This window comes from Tauraco erythrolophus, chromosome 17 (genome assembly GCF_009769465.1).
Source record: "Tauraco erythrolophus isolate bTauEry1 chromosome 17, bTauEry1.pri, whole genome shotgun sequence".
Taxonomy (NCBI): Eukaryota; Metazoa; Chordata; class Aves; order Musophagiformes; family Musophagidae; genus Tauraco; species Tauraco erythrolophus.
The window spans coordinates 6,954,391-6,973,741 of NC_141481.1; the positions used below are offsets into that span (position 1 = coordinate 6,954,391).

Below are 19,351 nucleotides of genomic sequence, written 5' to 3' on the forward strand. Positions count from 1 at the left end.
TTGGGGATGAAGATAGAAAAGTCAGGATGAAAGTGCTAAGTACCACTGCCAAACAAGATTTTTGTTTCTTCTCATTATCCAAATTTAGATTGAAAATCACAGGTAGAAGGAGAAAGCATTTCCATTCACTCTGCTTCTAGATGAGATGTGTCCTACCATAGTTTCACACAACTTTGAGAGAAGTTCACTTATAAACATTAGTATTAAGAATTTATTTCCTGTTTTTCTTTAGTAAAGAACTCTCTTTACTTTATAAAAACATTGTGAGATGTTTGAGTAATCAAGTACAATTCATCTACAGAATGATGGTACCAATAATATATTTGCATTGTCTAGTGTCATATCAGTATTCTTACCAGGTAACAACAATAAGGGATACCATTCTATTTAGGTCTGATGTGGTGAAATAGTTCATTTTTTCCTGAAAAGGAACGTAAATTATGTACAAATTAAGCCCTGCCCTTTTTTGGCTCCTAGCCCAGGCACAAGCTACAAAGGAGCAGGAACAGCAAAAGGGCCTGAGCACACGTGAACATCTCTGTTTGTCTGAGAGTACCTGATGCCCTTGTGTTACTAATTGTCCAGCAAAGAGAAGTCTCACCATCTTACTTGGACAGGAAGGACTGGGAGAAAGCTGACGTCCAGGATTCTACCAAGGTATTTACTACTTCTTTAGCTATTTTTAAAAACCTGAAATGTTTGACTCTACCTTTTTATGGGAAGTAATTTCTGCATTTCTAATATTTGAAATGGCAGTAGGGGAGGTAAGAGCAACTCTTTCCATGCACTGCATAAGATGTAACTATGCTCATCATGCAGAATACATTAATAAATCAGAATAGCTCCTATAAATTTAGAGAAATAAAGAAGTTACTGATTCTGGAAATAGATCTTTTCTTACAGGAAACTGTTTACATTCTTTTTTTTTAAAAAAAAAGAAGTGATTATTGTAGAATAAACTCATTTTTAATACAGAAAAAAAGCATGCAGATAGGTAACTCCTGTGGAATTTTTTATCACAGCATTGATATTCTAATCAGTTTTCCCAACTAGATGAACCCACAGGGCAGATGGCTTATCCATTCTGTTCCTTGTCAGTTTAGCTGTATGTGAATGCTGTGATGAGAATATAGACAAAAGTGAGTAAGAACTGGTCAGAAAATTATTTAGTGTGTAATCAGAAAAGTTTAAAATGGTAATAAATGTTTATCATTACTGAAGAACTGTGACTCAAACGTGCAATAAAGTGGATTTTAAAAGCAGAATCAATCCTTTCTTATATTCCTTATCTAACTTTCTTCTTCACTGACTAGTAGGCTAACATCTGTTTGGCATTAATATATTGGAAGTCAATGAGTTTTCAAGGATAAAATGTTTGATATACCAGGCATTCAAAAATGTAATTATATCCTGAGCAACCTGATCTAGTTGGAGATATCCCTGTTCCTTGCAGGGGGGTTGGACTAGATGACCTTTGAAGGTCCCTTCCAGCCCTAATGATTCTATGGTTCTATGATTCTGTTAAGATTAGGTAATTACAATGTCTCTGAAATCCTGTAATTTCTCTCCATTTCTATATAACATGAAACTTGTGGGTACAAGTAAAAGACAAAATTTTGGAATATAAAAGTATTCAGACTCATTACTCATTGTATATGGACAACTCATCACCAAAATTACAAATGTATACATTTTAAACTTATTAAGATACTAAAAATATATAAAGATAGTATTGTGAAAGGAGCATTGTATCATGAAATTTACCAAAATTATCCAGATCTCAGTGTTACACAGGAATTTTCAAGGCATCTTCTATCTTACAGTCATGATGCAAGAAGGATTAACAGAAGAGCTCCACAGCAGCCAACCATGTCAGAGCAAACTAAACAAGCATGCTGGAGCACTGGTTAACAGAAGCAGAAAGACTATGGTGACAGGAGGTGGAGGCTACCTTGGATACAATCTGGGATGTGCTCTTGTCAGGTCAGGAATTGCTGTTGTTCTGTTTGATGTACGGAAACCTAAATGGGAGATTCCAAACGGAGCAGATTTTTTCAAGGTATGTTGAAATCATATATTTAACAGGAGTGAAATAAACGTGTACTACTTTTACACACATTAGCAAGGCTTCCTCTTAAAGGTTCTTGATAAAACCATTTACTGAAAAGCCTTTAAGGACAATAAGAAGTCATGGTAAAAGGTCCTCACATGCATAAGTAACTGATGAAGAGATGGCAAACAGAAGTCTAAGTGGTCAGTTCTAGAGAGTCCTGTGTTGAGAGTGCCATTCAACACATCCATAGCTCACCTAGGTGAAGGAGTGAACAATGAAGTGACAAAGTTTACTGCTCAGGGAAATTATTCGTAGTAACAAGATGAGAGCAAGACAGGGCAATAAAAGTGATCACAAATGTGCAGAAAATGGTTCTACTGTGCAGAAAATGGTTGAGGAAACTAGGACTTTCCAGCCTGGGGAAGAGATAACTCAGGAGTGGGAGAGCTCTACAAACTACAAGTGGCATGGAGACGGGTAGGGATTGACTGTTCACTGTCCTTTCCAGTACAAGAAGGAAGGGCCCTCAAGTGAAATCAGGAGTCAGTTCAACACAAACAAACAGAGATTGTTCTTTCATGCACTGCGTAAAAGGCATGTACAAAGCCTCACCAAAAATTTACTTCCATTGGCGATTACTGAATAGGTAAGCTAAATTAGGCTCAAGAAATCTTATGAATGAAAATACTTGGAGACTGGAAGAGTATTCTGGGGGAAAGTGTCACATATGCTGTTTCTGCTCTTCCCAGGGCACCCACTTAGGAGCACTGATTCCTTTTGATTCTTAAAAATTCAAGGAATTTGTTATGTCTGCAAAAGAGGGGGGGCGAAAAAGACCTCAAATATTTAACGGCTCAGAGTCATCTGTGGAGGACAGCATCCCCTACTGCTCCCTGATGTGGCGAGCACCAGCTCCGCACAGCTGCTTCACCCACTCAGGTTTGGGGGTCTGGGTGCACAGGGGGGCACTGGCACGTTCCGCGTGCTCCTGCCATCTTGCACAAGTGCTGGCTAGATGTAGGGTATCATTCAGCTGACCTTGTCTGAGCATTTGGTGTAAGAACTCTTTTGACACCACCACTAGAACTAGAAAGTTGATGACAGAGGTGAAAGTGATCACAGGATCTTTGTTCCATGAGCTATCGAGGTGATGCCGGATTTTCTCCTGGCTGCATCACCATGTGAGACAGGCGGTACAGGAGGCAAAAGGGGATGCATGATACTGCTCTGCACGGCTGTGTAGTGGACAGAATACCAGGCTAAGCAGATCTTTAGTCTTACCCAGGACAGTTGTTAAGTTCAATTTTATAACCAGCTTTAACAGAATATGGAAAAGAAATAATGTATTATTGAGGAACCATTCAAAAACCTTAAGCTTGATTTGTTAATTATATAAATCCACATAATTTGATTTAAGTTGGCAATTTACATCTTCTAAAGGAGACTCAGGACATCTGACAAAAGATCTTCTGAGAACAGTTTTCTTATACTTCAATTTAAAAAAATAAATGTTATAAAGTATAGGTGAATAACCTAGAAAATGGAACTATGGAGTCCTAGTAAATAAAGTAGTAAGTCACGTCAGAGATCTGAGCCTTGATGGGTGATTTGGAGATTGCTAATATTGCTTATACTAGTTAGCTATTTGTCCTGGTTTTAGCTAAAACCAGGACACTATTTTATCATTTGATTGAAGGTAGGAAGTGTAAGTCAGCCATATTTGTGAAATACTTTAGCAACCTCAAAAGAAAAAAGTTGAGAGTTAAAGATTGATTAGATTACCTCTTAATATTATCTCTTGCCATTTCTTTTGTGATTTTTCTATCAATTTTGTTACAGTAAATTAAATAATATCTAATATTTTGAAATGATGTAATTCTGAAATGAAACATATCATATTTTTATTGATATCTGTGTATATGTGGAGCGTTATATAGTATTACTTGAGATACAAAAATGCAATATAATATTCTAAGCACAGCATAGCATTTGATACTAGATATAATGTGCATATATTTAATACAATGCAGTGTTCAGTAGCATATAGCATTTCACAGAATGTCATTATAATACACTAATGTTTACTAATACAATATTGAATGCATATAGTGTGTACTCTTTTGTTTTAATCTTGTTCAAAACTGTAATTACATTTATCATGCAGGGCAGCTAAAGCAAAGCTTAGATGGGCAAAGAGGCATTTGTCCAGATTGCACAAGCCAGATCTTGCGGAAAAGGGGTTCCTCTTATTTGGTGATGCCATGGCAAGCAGCTGAACCCTTCCTGCTATGATTTATTGTCCTTGGGGCTTGATTCTCCAGCCCTCAAGCATATGCTGCTCCCATTCAAGTCAAACAAGTTTTGCCAGCCTGCAGACTGCAGGACTAAGTGTGAAAATATGCATTATAATTGAAGCCAACAAGAGTCATATTTGTTTTGCAACAGAATACTGACAAAATTCTTAGTCATGGATTTTTCTCCATGTTTTATTTAATACTAGTTAAGTATTGTGAAAAAGACATCAGAATTGCTTTAGATTTTTATTAATAGCCATAGTTAATAATAATTCTATAGAGAATGTAAAGAGCTCTACTAGTCAAAAATCCATTCTTTTCTCGTTTTACAGGGCGATGTGAGGGATTATGATGCAGTGTTCAAAGCATCTGAAGGGGTTGACTGTGTTTTTCATGTGGCTGCATGTGGAATGTCAGGATTAGAACAAGCAAGTACAATTTTCCTAAAGTTTTCTTTCTTTGTTCTTGTGAAAGCAAAAATTTGTGTGTATGTAGCAAAGAATGTAATTATGTGATATTTATGTCAGACAGAAGTTAGTTATAAAGGTCAAGTCATCCACACAGGCAACGACGGAAGTATTCCTTTAATAATAAATGTCAAAGCATGCAATTGATGTACTACACAAAATGCTCTAGAAAAATTAGATCATAGAGTTAAGATCTTGGATAAGAAGGCATATCCTTTTTCTCTAATCTGAAAAAGTGTAACTATATTGCTCTAGAACTAATGTTGATGCTTTTTCTTCTTGTGAACTCAGTCACAGCAACTCAATATAGTTATGCTAAATAACAGTGATGTTCACAGAGGGTGTTATCAAAGCCATGAAACTTGTAATTTATTTCTAGGAACAGGAGATATTTCCACTGGAACAAGAATTTGTGAAAGCTTTCAAGGAGCATAACCCCTGCCTGCAATTCCTTTTTCTGTATCATGGATTATCTGGGGTGCAACAAAAAATGTGAAGCATTATAATTTCCTTTCAGATGCGTTTTATCTTTCATTTTTCACCTTTATTTATTCATACGCTGAACAAGACAATAAAAATGAGAACTGTTTTAGAAATCACTGTGTGTCAGAAGGACAGAGAACTAACATACACATCACAAAAAGGCCACAACTTCTAGATTTGGCAATTGTAACAATTGCATAGTGAATGTCACTTGTTCAATTAATTAGATATTGTGCAAACTCTATTTCTAGCTTCAGAAGAAAGATCAGATTGAATCCATAAATGTCGGAGGCACAAAAATAATAATTGATGGTATGTACCTAGATTTTCTTTCTTTGTGTCTGATCCAAACCATGAATTTAAAAAAAAACACTTCTAATTGGATGTTTCCTGTGTTAATTTGGCAGTAAAATGAGGCTCTTCTCTCTCTCCTTTCAGAGTATGATGTAAAGCTAGGTGTGCAGGTCCCATTAAAACTGGTAGGTTTGCCACTGGTTTGAACTAGGGATAGGTTTTCAATCTGGATTTCATTCCTTGGCAGACCAACTCAAACTTTTCTCCATGTACTGGTTATTTTTTCCCTTTACTCTATGTAATGGAGAAGTGTTATCCTCTTTCCTCACAGAAATAACATGAGAAATGTTGTATTGTTTGTTGTGTTGTAAACATTTGATAACAGGAGCCATAGATGTGCTAAGTATATTTAGCTATTATTTTGCCATGTTAATATAGGAAATCTTCTGTCTTTTCTGATCATGTGTCTAAATATGATCCCTTTTTACTATATGCTGATTTTTAACTACTGTCTCTGGAAAATGTTAATAAATTTATTGTCTTGCTGTATATTCAATTCAAGAAAGAACATTTCAAAGTGTATTGTAGATACCAAAGCTACTTTCTCTTTGCTTTTCCCTCAAAAACCAAATGGCAAAAAAATCAAAAAGCAAACTGGTAAAAGCAGTTTTAATTTAGACCCATTTTCATACTGCCTGTGGGTTGTTACTGAAAAAAGCAAGAATAATTAGAGTGAAATGGTAGGCAAATAAAACTCTAAATTAGACAGAAGAGGTTGCCACATTTTCCCTTCTTCTGACTCCAACTTCTGAACCCACATGACATTTTAAGTCAAATTTCCATAGGCTCCCAACAAAACAAGAATCTGGGAGGAGCATGAACCTGTTAATCTACATTTTAATAATATATATTATTATTGTATTTTGTTCAAAATATTTACAACACAGTAATTACATTCATTATTTTCAAAATGAGCCACTGGACTGACTGCTCTGTAGATTTTAAAAATTCCTGACTTTGAATATTAATTCACTTAAACTTAAGAAGCATTGTTAAATCAAAAGGAAATTATGTTATTCAAGTTCTCAATGACATATATGGAGCAGAATTTAGACACAATATCTTAACACTTGAATGGAATCCATAATTAAGACTTTGTTTTGTAAATAATACTGATTTCATTTGTATTTAAGGTGCACTGATTATACGCCAACAGCGTGTTTCCTGCTAACATGTCCTTTGTCACTTACGAACAGATTGAGACAAACGCAGTTTTGTCACACAGCACAGAGAGCTAGCGCCTTTTCTTGTTTGACTTTACTTACCTGCACAGGCATCATCAAACTGTGGTGCAAGAAGCAGTACTGCTCGCTGCTGAAATGCCACAGACAGGCTGCTGTCTTCAGTCCTACCCCTACAGAAAGAAGCAGGGAGTTTTCAGTGCTATTTGGTCACAAGAAATGTTCTTCCTCATCTCCTTTCCATTCAGTTTGTAAAATGAACATGTTTAAAGAAATGTTTCTGAAGTAAAGGAAGAACTTTTTACCCTCTGCCAAGATAATTCCTCTGTCCAGCTGATGATTACAATCCAGTGGTGACGTGATAGTTGGAGGTACCTAATCATAAAATGTTGGGTGACCACAATATGTAATATTTACATAGCAGATATTTGGGATGAAAAATTACAGCTGAATGAAAGATAACATTATATTAAATAAGTTAGTGTTAAAATTAAAATACTACTTTTTCTATAAACATGTTTGTTTTCAAAAAGAGAGACTGCCAGTTCATGTATTGTTTCTCACTCTTTATTTTAAAAAAATTTATTTTATATACCATTGTAGTCTGCAAACAAAGAAATATCCCTAGACTGATATATACCAGTACAGTGAATGTGGTATTTGGAGGGAATCCTATTGAAGAAGGAGATGAAGAGACTGTGCCATATTTTCCACTGGAAAAGGTACTTTGTTCATGTGATGGCATGGCATTTAATGTGCTCTAAAAGATAGATCATGTGAAGGCTGTTCTGAGAGCAGAAGCTGTTTTACGATAGAGCACATCAAATTCCATGAAATTATTTTTCCTTAATAAAAATTAACCCATGATCAATCAAGAAATACTGAAATCACAGTGACTGTAATCTGCTATAACTAGAGAGATGTCAGATGACAAATGACTCGTTTTTCAGAGAAGTGGAATGTGACGTTTAATGAGAATATTTTAAGAGGAAGGGCTTTCAGGGGACCATCCGCTATGTAAATACTGAATATTATGGCCTCTGTGAGCCTTTGCATTGAAGAATATTGTTAAATATCAAATTCTACATCTTTATCGTGCACATTTTTGCTTCTCTGAACTTCCCAAACCTTGCTTTCTTGCCACAGGCCAGGCAGTAGTTACAGTCACCACAGGGCTGCTCTGAAGTACCATTTCCTTCTTTACTATGATCATTTAGGAAATATTTTCTAGCTGAAATTGGAAGCTCACTGCATTCTGGCCACTCTTCCCAGTTGTTCTTTCCTGCTCCCAGCACACTGCCTGCCGTTAAAAGCTATAATTTTAGAATGTACATCCTGCATCCAGGAACCCTCAGCAGGACTGACTACTATTCTGTTGGTGTCTGGCGGAATGTCAGTTTGTGCACAGCGCCTCAGACTTCTGAGAAAGCATTTTAGGAATTCACAATTAGTTGCATCTGTCTGAGCCCTAATCATATGTTTTCTCTAATGGTGATTGTGTAAGAGCAAGCAGCAGAGGGAGGTGGGGCATGGAGGAAGGTGGAGCGGGTGGGATAAGCCTCCTAAGAGTAGAAAAATTTGCCATGGTGTAATTTTTAGGTGTATTTTTCAGTGTAAAATATGGCAATAAAAAATTCAACGGATAAATAAATAACCTTGTGTGGATAAGTAATTGCTAAACCACCATTTCCTAACTGTGTCCAGAATCCTATTGTTTAAATACACATGGGTCCAATTTTAAAAGTTAATAGTAAAAGATACAGCTGGGAGAGAATTATTTATAACTTTCCAAATAGCTTCAATAAAAAATGGAAACATTTTTAGGAAAGTCTGAATTTTTCTTACTGTTTAAAAAACTTTTTCCAATTCAAAATGGATTTTTTTTTTCCATAATAAAATTATATGACCCATCAGAGCATCTGGCTTGATATTAATTTTTCAGTATATCTAGCACAAAAAGTGAGTTAAGAAAATACTGGTGGACTTAAATTCACTCTAAAGCTAAGCTTGTGCAACTAAAATGTAAGTCTGATAAGTGTCTTTGTCGTAAACAAAGTATATATTTGCTGAATCTTGTTGTTATTTCTAGTTTGGTTTTACTCAGCCGATGTCTACAAGCTGGCTAGATTTAAATGTTATCAGACATAACCATATGTTTGCCTTTCAGGTTGCAATAATGTGACTAAAATGTTGATTGAATTCTGCCTTTCTTTATAGCAATTTAATCATTATTCTAGAACAAAGGCAATTGCAGACCAAATGATTCTTGCTGCTAATGGAACTTTACTCAAAGGTACATATAAAACGTTGGGGCTTTTCCTATTATTAGTAGTGCTAATGGGTATTCTGTTCTCAGGTTACTTATTTATCAATAAATGATATACTTTAGGTTAACTGAAATAAGGATTTTTTTTGTTTGTTTCTACTCCTCCCTTCAGCAGATAATTAGCTTTTTTGTATGTATACCCAGACAGATACGAGATTACATACAAACAATAGATGGGAGATAGGAGAAAAATTAACCTTACTTCTTCAAATCGTCTTAAAATTTTACCAGTTTTACAATAGATAGAGGATTTGTGCTTTTATTCCCCATTCAGTCTATCACTTCAAGCTTCTCTGATAATACCAATCTCTAAGCAACATCCAATAGGTCATTCTCATCATCCTCGAAGGCTTGCAAGCATCTTGCAAGAATAATTGCAGTTTCTTAAACAGATTGGCAATATCAGGGTCGTGTTGGCTTCTAAAGTCACATATGCATGAATAGCTGTGGCTAAAAATCTGTACATGGCAAGGGGAATATTTATCTTTGCTTTTACATGCATATTTTTGCTATTCCTACTGATTTCTCTGAACTGAAAAGTTGACAGACATAAATTAGGTGAGGGTTCAATTTTAGCATCCTTGATTAGCTCCTGAGCAAATGTCTACCACCTGTTACACTTGCTCACATAAAAGGTGTAATTGTGCCTATGCTCAGGAGTCAGAGGAGTCGACTTCCAGATTCACATGTAGAGCTCAAAGTATTCATCTTGATTTAAAATATTCTAACTCATTTGGAAGCCTCTGTTTAAGAGACCTGTTCATTCCTTTGTGATGCCATTGAGCTGCAAGCAAGCAAGGTGTCTAAATATTGCAAATTCTATGATCTTCTTCCAGTATTCCTTGTGTCTACAATGATGGACAAATACGTACGTTATAAACTTACATCTGTAATAAATAGCAAAAGTCAGTCAAGCAGGAGGCGTATCTGTAGGAAAGTTATATTTGTCCTTCTGTGGACAAACTCTTCTGTGGTCAGAGGGACTCAGTTTTTCAGGCTGCTAAGCGAGGGTCTTTCATTACTGTTGAATTCCAATTTATACTTCAGAAAGGAAAACAAGTTACTAGGAAGCTGAATCACATAGAGTGGTCAGACCAGTCCTTTCACAATGTAAAATTCAGGCAAGGTACATCAGCCATATGTTGATATCAGAGTTGTCTGAAAATCACATTTTGTTCTCTCTCCAAGGAGGGGGTCAGCTCCACACTTGTGTGCTACGTCCACCGGGCATATATGGACCAGAAGAGCAGCGCCACCTGCCACGAGTAGCCGTATGTGTTATGTAGTCAGCTCTGGAGGACACTACAAGTAGTCGTAAGGGCATAACACAAGTGGGAAGTATCTTGATTACAGTTGTTAACGATTCCTCCAGGAAGACTGTTGTGAAAGCTTGATGACAAGTCATATGATGCAAGATAACAGATGGCATGATATGAGCATTGCAGAAATGGCAAGGATCAAGCTGTACTTTTAAGTGAAAAGAAACAAATGCAAAGCTGAAATGCCATGATAGAAGAACTAGGTTTTCATCCCTGGTTGTTTGATGGAAATACTGTCTTTTGAATATGCACTTCAGTTTCAGCCAAACACTATAATATCACCATATTTTACCACTGCGTATCAGCGCATCAGTCCCTGATTTATGAAACCACCACATGGGTTTTAAAAACCCATGTCTGGGTTTTTTTCTTGTGACACATTTCTTGTATTTGTATACAATTACAGCACAGCAAAAGGCTGAGCCAAAATGAATATGTTATACTGCATAACAAAGGAATAATGTACTTTTTTCATGTTTTCTGTTTCTACAGGTAAATATCCAGCGGAGACTATTTAACTTCAAGTTTGGGAATCACAAAGTTCAGATGAACTGGGTTCACATAGGAAATCTAGTACAAGCTCACTTACTAGCTGCTGAGGCTCTCACCTCTGAGAAGGGTTATGTAGCTGTAAGTGAAAAATATAAACATTGTGTCCCAGTAGCTTTAACTCTCAAATAGGTTTAATTTTTGATGTTTTGAGATCAAAGGTTCTCCAAAAGTTTGTGTGCTAAATTCTCAAAAATAATGTGTGGCTTCACAAGCACATGGACACTACAAATGCAAGTACATTCTGCTAATATTTTGATGCTGTTTTCTGTTTTGAAAATATATAATTTCCTACTTGATTGGAGGAAAAAGTATTTTTAACCACGTTAATATATTCACCATCATACAAATCTATATATTCTGTTGCTCTTTTGAAAATAGATTCTGACTCTAGATGCATAACAAAATTCAGAGCAACCATTCTGAGGCATTCCAGTTTAATTTTCAGGGATGAAAATTCCAAAAAGAGATGTGCAACATTAATGGACAATTTTAAAAGGTTTTTCTTTTTATTCTACTGGTCATAATTGCAACAACAATCTGAGGACCATGAAGCATTACAGAACTGACAGTGTTGCGACAGCTGCTACATTCACAGCTCCCAAAAGCTCCAGCTTCATTTATATTGGTAGAAATGTATAGACAACAGGTACAGCTATGTCTGAATGTCTCTCCATGTGCTGTCAAGTAGTTAAGCGCTTGGAAGGTACACAGCTGTTTTAGAATGACATAATGCCTAAATTCCCAAGGTCTGCTTGGGCACTCAGGTGTTCATGGTGCTCACAGTTGCATAGACTCCTCATCCAGGGCGTAGCTGTCCAGGGAGTATTGCCTGCACATTTAGAAGGCTGGAAGAAGATAGACTGGAAGCCAAAAGCAGATTCAGGCACTGTGACATGTCTCACAGAATATATATAGTGAATGTGTTTTAATCGGAATATTAGTGAGATTTGGAACTTGACCTCAAAAAGCTGCATGTATTACATGCTGTCAGTGTTGCCACTTCTGTTGGACTCATGAAGATAATTCTGTCCCTTGCACATCATGAAGAACTTAATGCTCTAACAGTTGGGTTACTACAAAGTGAAATCAAGCTCTTATCTACATTACACCATGGTTAATCATGATTAGCTCTACTACCACTGTGGGTTTACCCAAAAGTGTGAGACATGTTTGAGATCACAGTGAAGTCCAATGAAAGTAGTTTGTTGAGCTGATTTGTGTACATTCACTGTATGCATGCTGGTGTGTTATTCACAAAATCAAGAGAGATAGGTAGGCATGAGAAAGAAAATGCCATCCTGTGTATAGTGTTTTTCTAATTGTTTTTCTCTGCTTCTTTAACAGAGTGGTCAGGCGTATTACATACATGATGGTGAAAACGTCATATTTTCTGAATGGATAGTCCCTCTAGTATGTATTGCACATACATTTAGCTCTAATGCACTGTATGGGCTCTATTCATATCATTAATTAAAAGACCATACTAGCTAAATGAAGCTCAATGCACATTAATTACTGAATTATTGAACATTAAAGTCATTCTTGTTCTCCCTGCATATCCCAAAGTCCCACTGGCTTTAAGGGAAGTTTTGGATATACATAACTGGAGTTTGGCCCTTCTTGTTTTGAGAGAATTTAGCTGAGAGGTGTAGAACAGGAGCATTTCTGTAAAGCAAGCTCAAAGAGCACGAAAAGTTCTCCTCTTAGCCAGTCTTTTATAACCATTGTTTATGTCTTCGTTCTTCCATCAACTGCAACACAAAGGGGAAGGCCATTTAGAATTCTATCTTAAAAGCTAAAAAGAGACAACATATTTTCATAAACATCAGGCTGGAATTTTAGGAGCATGTTAAAGGTTTGATCCTACAATGCCAACACAGAAAAGTTTTCCAATAAAATTATTGCAGTGGAACGATGGGCCTGTATCTAACTGGAGTTATGTATCCCAGTCTCAGTCACTTGCTCCTCGGTTAGAGCATTGTTTTCCCTTTACCACCCAAATGCATTTGAAGGGTGGGAGGTGGGCACCGAAGAATGAGCAGTGAGTTTCAGTTGCATTTCTTACTACCAGTATTGATAGGAAGATTAGGTGGGAAAAAAGTTTAGATACATGTTTTGTCAGCATTCGTTCTTCCATTTTTATGCTTCATGGACACCCTCGATGTGATACAAATGCTCTGGTATTCTTTCCTTTTCTATACCTTCTAGTTTGAAAAATTAGGCTACAGGAAACCCTGGATACATATTCCTGTTCTCCTGGTTCATATAGCAGGTAAAAATAATAAAATACATATTTAATTATTGTGCTATTTATTTTTTAAATTTGTTTTCTTATTTCTATAGTGCTGCATAATGGTTTTATAAAATGCAGGGACTCAAATTGTAGGAATGATATAACTTAACATTATTCTAATTCATAATAATTGCTTATGCCATTTGGCATTAATTATACCAGATGAAGTGTAAAGGCTATTCATAAAATGAGTCCATCCTGTACTTTATAAATTAAGTACTCCCTTTAGCACCTTAATTGCGTCCTCTGATATCAGTAGGAATTACAGGATGTGCAATGTCAGCATTATCTCAGTTTACTGTTATCCAGCTGTCTCATTAAGTAACTTTCTGTTTCACAGCCACTGTGATGGAATATCTGCACCTGATACTAAAGCCAGTTTTTAGCTTTACACCTTTCTTGACAAGGAATGAGGTAAATATATAAAAAGAGAGAATGTTTATATATTTCTGACCAATATTCTCACAAAGTATGTGGTATGCCCTTTGGATGCAGACAGCATTAGAGCTCTTTTTTTCTGCTCAAGGCATAGTCCATTCAGGGTTTACACAGTCATTTTGTAGCCCAATTTTTCCATGCCACCCTGGCCACTCCTTATAAAAGCATCAGAAATTAATCCTCACTTGAAGACTAGGTGATCCAGAGAAACATCCTAGAGGTGCAAGACAGAGCAACTAACATGCTGACAGAAAGAGGAAAACAGGCATTACATTGTTATTTCCAGCGAGCCGTCCTATGCTGTGGAACTACTTGTTAAAGGAAGGTGGTCCAAGAGTACAGAGCAAGAGCCTCGGGTCAAAGTGGTAGCAGTTATCATAATACTAGGCTAGCCAATAATGAGAAAGTCCACTAAAAATAATTCTAAATTGGAATGAAAAGTGAATTTTCTTCAAAAAACAAAACTTCCAGAAAAACTCATTTTGATCTAACTTATGTTTTTCTACAATATTATGATTTATAACATAAGCTAAAATGCTTTAACTAATCATCTAGTCTCCTACTGTATTGTAGCATGTAACATAATAGGACACTGAAGGGACCTCATGGACCTCATTAACTTCTGCTGTAGCTTTTCAGTTATTCCACGGTTTATCTGTCTGGTTTTATACTTCTACATTAGTTCTATATCTGAAGCAGAAATCATTGAGACTATGCAAGTTAAAACACTTTCAAAGGTAACATCATGCTTTCAGAGATGGAGGGCGTAACTCTCCACTCCTCAGATACGCATTTCTGCAGTTGAGAAGCCACAGCCCTCTCCTCCAATAGATTCCTCCAGTTCCATTGCACATTTCTCTGTACAGAAGAGCCAGTTTGAGGGAATTGTGCTGAGCTGTTGCATGGGATTTCCTTAGTTCTTTGTCTCACATGCACAAGTGAGAAATCAGGGTCACAAACTCCCTCTGCACCCAGTCCACCAAGCTTTGGCTCTTCACCTGTCAGCCACATCAACTCATTCTGTTTGCTCTGGACAGAATCTCACTCCAAAATGTATACATTTTTGCATGTCTATCTTTATTCATGTTTTAAAGTCCATTGAATATCATTGTTGACATATTTTCATCCAAATTCTAGAAAATCAGATATTAAAGTCACTTTGATAACTGTCCTTTTGGATTTTAGGTGTGGAATGTTACTGTAACTCACACTTTCCGAATAGACAAGGCACGAAATCAACTCGGTTATAAACCCAAGAAATTCTCATTTGCTGATTCTGTGGATCATTATCTTAAAACAAGACCTACTTGCCAAGAAGATCACACATTCCTTAAAATGGTATTTGCTTTTGGCATTTTGTTAAGTTTGATCATTCTTTCTTTCTTCTAAAATCAAATAACTACCCACCTGTTCCAGAAAACCTATTAATGACCTGGTCATAGCACGTTCCTCAGTCACTATGGACTTTATTATTATTATTATTATGATTATGAGATCTCTCTGATTTCCTTAAAATAAAACAAAACAAAAACCCCACAAAAGTGAAAACACAGGATGCATCAGGAAGTGTTCCCAAAGGACAATGCAGTGTCACAAAATCAAAGGAGTTCACTAACGAGTGCAAGAATAGTTTTAATGGATCTTCATTAATGGATTGCTTCTTGCTGAGAATGATTTTTCTAGACATGATAATTCAGGAGGGTAAGAAATTGGAAGAGGAGGATCCATTGTAGGACTGCAGTGCTGTAACAAGTGCAGTAGCTCCAATGAAGAAAAGGTTGAGTAAACAATTCCTCTGATGAAGCTGCTGCTACAGCTACTGTGTGTTAGCATTAGGAGTTATGAAGACCTGGGAAATAGTACAAAAATATGAAAAGTAAGTATTTATAAATAACGGGTGGTGAGAGGACTGAAAGTCATATTTATGTAAAATAGTTTTATTGTTCACAAGCTTTGTAAAAATGTTATAAATAACATTATGTGTGTTTGTAAATCAAATAATATCCTTTCAATGCAATAATAAATAATAACTGAACCAAATACTGGTGTTAAGGAGTCTGAGGGAAGCGGGAGGGAGGGCACGTAAGAACTTGGAGTTCAGCAAGCTGTTACTGCTACCTTTCCTTGTCAACGGAGCCAAGTCACGCTATCCGTAACCCTGCACCAGTGCTGGCGCGCTCATTGCCGTGTCAGGGCAGGCAAGCCGAGTGCTAAGACTCAAGCAAGGATCCAACCTCTCTCTTTTCCCACTTCCTAAGACTACATTAGTTGCTTCTTGGGTGGGTTGTACTACCTGAGCCACACGTGCTGCATGTGCACTGCATGTACACATAGCACGCGTAGCCCAGATGAATTTTCATAAGGTTACCTGTCGCGAGGATTTTCTCACGGATCAGCTTTGCTCTCACCAGGGAGAAGCTGCTCCTTCTCCTGCACCCCACGTGGATCAGGAGAGCTGCTGGGCTTGCTGGGATGGGTCACGGAGTGATGGAAAAGCTCTGCCACTTGATTAACTTCACTCTGTATTTATCTTGTCTTTGTGTTAGCATTTTACAGGATTTTTAAGACCACTAAGTTTATGGAGACTCTTATTGTATCTTTAAATTTACAGGCTACACAGGAGAGCTAACAGCAACCCTACAAGAATAAAACATTATAGCTAAAAGACTACACAGTGACAGGAAAATGTGGGAGCAACCACAATTACCACTGCAGCTTATGTAAGCAAAGATTTGTTTCATTCTCTCTATTTTTTTTCCTATTTTTACCTCTTTAAACAAATAGTTCTGCATGGATTGAAAGCAGTAAAGCCTAGTCCCTTACGAATTTGCATTTGGAGGTTGTCCTTGTCCATACTAGCTGAGCTCACACTGTACTTCTCCTCTTAGCAGGGGCACTGCTCAGCCCTCTCTCTTCCTCCTGACTACATATTGTCAGGAAACTTTAAAAGAAGCTCGGTATATATGTGACCTGTAACTACTCAGTCAAGTTTGATTAAAAGCGGTGAAGTTCACAAGGTATCAGTACAGAGGTACAGCTGCCTGACAGACAACAAGCGCTGCTGGAGATACCGTGGAAGCCTTGTTTCCCTAGAAATAAAGAATAGAAAACCACGAGTATCAAGTTACTTCCCAGCATTTTAACTATGCCAACATTTAGTGTGCTTTATATTTCTTATTTATCCATCTTTCATGTATTACTTTTATTAGACTAATAGCTCAGGACTGCATCCCGGATTACACCGACGCCTTTCAGAAGAGACGTTGGGCAATCACAGCCCAATGAGAAGTACAGGCTGTGGAGGCTGTGGCCTTTTTTTGGTACTCCTCAGTAAGGACTAACGGAGGAATCCACCGGCTTTCTGGCTGCAAGTCCCAGTGGAGTCACACCTTTCCGGTCCTGTAGTGCCAAACCTCTGATTTGTTATTTCAGGTAAGATGCTTTTTGCATCACTGTTGTAACAGGACTGATTAATACTAACTGGCTTCATTCAGTTGATTTATCATTATTGCAAATCCAGTATCTGAAGTTTTAAGACCACTTTTAGTATGAGTTTGGAATAGCCAGCTGTCCCGTTTCTGTCAGTCTTTACTGAGTCTTAGTTTAAGCTGGCTATTGCTTGAGTTACTTATGCGCTAACATAATTGCAAGTGTGTCTTTAAATGATTAAAATTTAATATGAACATTCAGACATGGCATTGCTATATCGGAAGAGGTAAACGTGTTCAAAGGTTAATTTTTGCCTGGGATGGGTAACTCTGAAATTCTGCAGCTCCTGACCCTTTTCACATCCTCCCACGCACGAGTGACCACGGAGCTGAATGCAGACTCACTGCCAGCTCAGGAGGGCACGGACCTTAGTGCCTGTTTGTTTATGATTATGTTTCGCCTTTGGGGATTCCTGCTGTTTTGCAGGCATTTCTGATGCTCCGCATCTCCCTGAGCCATGTCCCACCACCGACTATCCAACCAGTAATCAAGAGATGGTGTGTTTTTCCTGAACAACCTGTTCAACAGGTATCTCAGTGTGGATGGAGCTCTAGCCACCGACAGGATGCTTTCGTGCAGTGGTCGCAGCTGTATGAAGACGTATGAAGGTAAGAGCCACCATAGGATCCTGTAGGAATCCAGGGATCCTGTGGGAATGCAGGGATGCTGTGGGATGCTGCAGGAACCTGGGGATGCCGTGGGATGAGCAGAATCCCGGGCATGCTGTGGGATGAGCAATATCCCAGCAAGACTCTGAGATTCCAAAGATGCTGCAAGATGAGTGGGACCCCGGGGGGCTGTGGGACCCCGGGGGGGCTGTGGGACCCCTGGGCGGTGTGGAACTAGCAGAACCCCAGGGGGGCTTTGGCACCCCACGGTGGGGCTGTGGGAGCCTGGGAGCGCAGTGGGATGCCAGAGGTGCTGCGGGATGAGTGGGAGCCGACGGGTGCCGCGGGACCCCGAAAAGCCCCCTGCGGCCCACGTGCGGGACCACCCCGCGGACGGAAGGGGCCACCGGACGGGGACCCGCCGGGGCCGCACGGACGCCCGCGCGCACCTCGCGGCGGTGCGGGAGCGGGCGGGCGGCGGCGGAGGGGACGCCCGGTCGCGACGCGTCTCCGCGGTGCGGCGGGAGCTGCCGGCGCCGCTGCCCGCGCTGCCGGCGCCGCTGCCCGCGCCTGGGCCGGGCCGGCCCCCGCGGCCCGCAGGCACCCGCCGAACGGGGCCAACGGCCCCGGCGGGGCGGGGCGGGGCTCGGCGTGCGTGTCGGGGGGCAACGGCCCCAACGGCCGCTCCCCGCCGGGGACCGGGCCGCGCCGCGGAGCGCTGCGGAGCGCGGAGGCCGCTGAGCCGAGCGCGGGTGCGGTTGGCAGCCGGCCCCGCGGGCAGCGTGTTCTCCGGGGAATTTGCAAGTGAGATGCAGAGAATAGCTGCGGGGCTCGGGTGACTTTTAATCTTTTATTGCGGAGCAGCGAAGGGATGTGCGTAACTAACGGAGTCGGTGGCCCCTGAAATGCCTCACCTGTCTGCCATGAACCCTTGACCATTGCAGAGGTGGGAAGGAACCTCCATGTTTAAGAAATAAATGATTCACTATTGCTTTTTTCCTAACGTACTCATTGACCCTTTCTGTCACATAGCAATTATTTTGCTCTAGTTGCCCTTGAAAGTGAGGGATTTGATAGCCTTCTTCTCTGATACACCTTCTAAAGATACAGAGTAAGTATCAGGCGTTCCTCGTTCCTTCTGAAATCCTCATACACCTCAACTTCAGCACTGCCAATGATAAAAGAAATACAGTGTATTCTTAATTTACATTCAGCTGCTGCTCCTACTTAGAAAGGAGTTGAAAATACCACTTTTCTCAGATGTCTGTGATAAACTGGGGTCAAGTGGAAGAAGCATTAAAGATTTCTTTTCCTCTAGGGGACATTTTGTTCTGCAGCCGTTCTGCTTGGCCCTGCTTGCTTGTTTTTTAAACACAGAACCTTAAATGCTATTTGTTCATCTTAGAATTTTCCTGACAGTTCAAGATTTCAAATTCAGGTATGGCCCTATATCACCCATGACCCCTTTGAGCTTGTGATGTAGACCAGAACTAG

The 19,351-nt window shown here is 39.0% G+C and overlaps 2 protein-coding genes across 2 annotated transcripts in view; both read left to right on the top strand.

The window, feature by feature from the left end:
* VWA3A (von Willebrand factor A domain containing 3A) overlaps positions 1-560 on the top strand; it is a 40,018-nt gene extending 39,458 nt beyond the window's left edge. The window contains exon 33 of the mRNA XM_086622483.1: positions 483-560. Within this exon, the coding sequence (XP_086478609.1) occupies positions 483-560 (78 nt within the window). The remainder of the gene's footprint in view (positions 1-482) is intronic.
* Positions 561-1,828: 1,268 nt separating this feature from the next.
* LOC104370482 (putative short-chain dehydrogenase/reductase family 42E member 2) lies at positions 1,829-15,149 on the top strand. The gene is made up of 11 exons (XM_009987309.2): positions 1,829-2,059; positions 4,680-4,775; positions 5,549-5,609; positions 7,436-7,554; positions 9,050-9,125; positions 10,347-10,429; positions 10,970-11,107; positions 12,374-12,439; positions 13,238-13,301; positions 13,663-13,736; positions 14,946-15,149. The coding sequence occupies exons 1-11, from the start codon at positions 1,829-1,831 to the stop codon at positions 15,147-15,149; spliced, it is 1,212 nt and encodes a 403-aa protein (XP_009985611.1).
* The last annotated feature ends 4,202 nt before the right edge of the window (positions 15,150-19,351 follow it).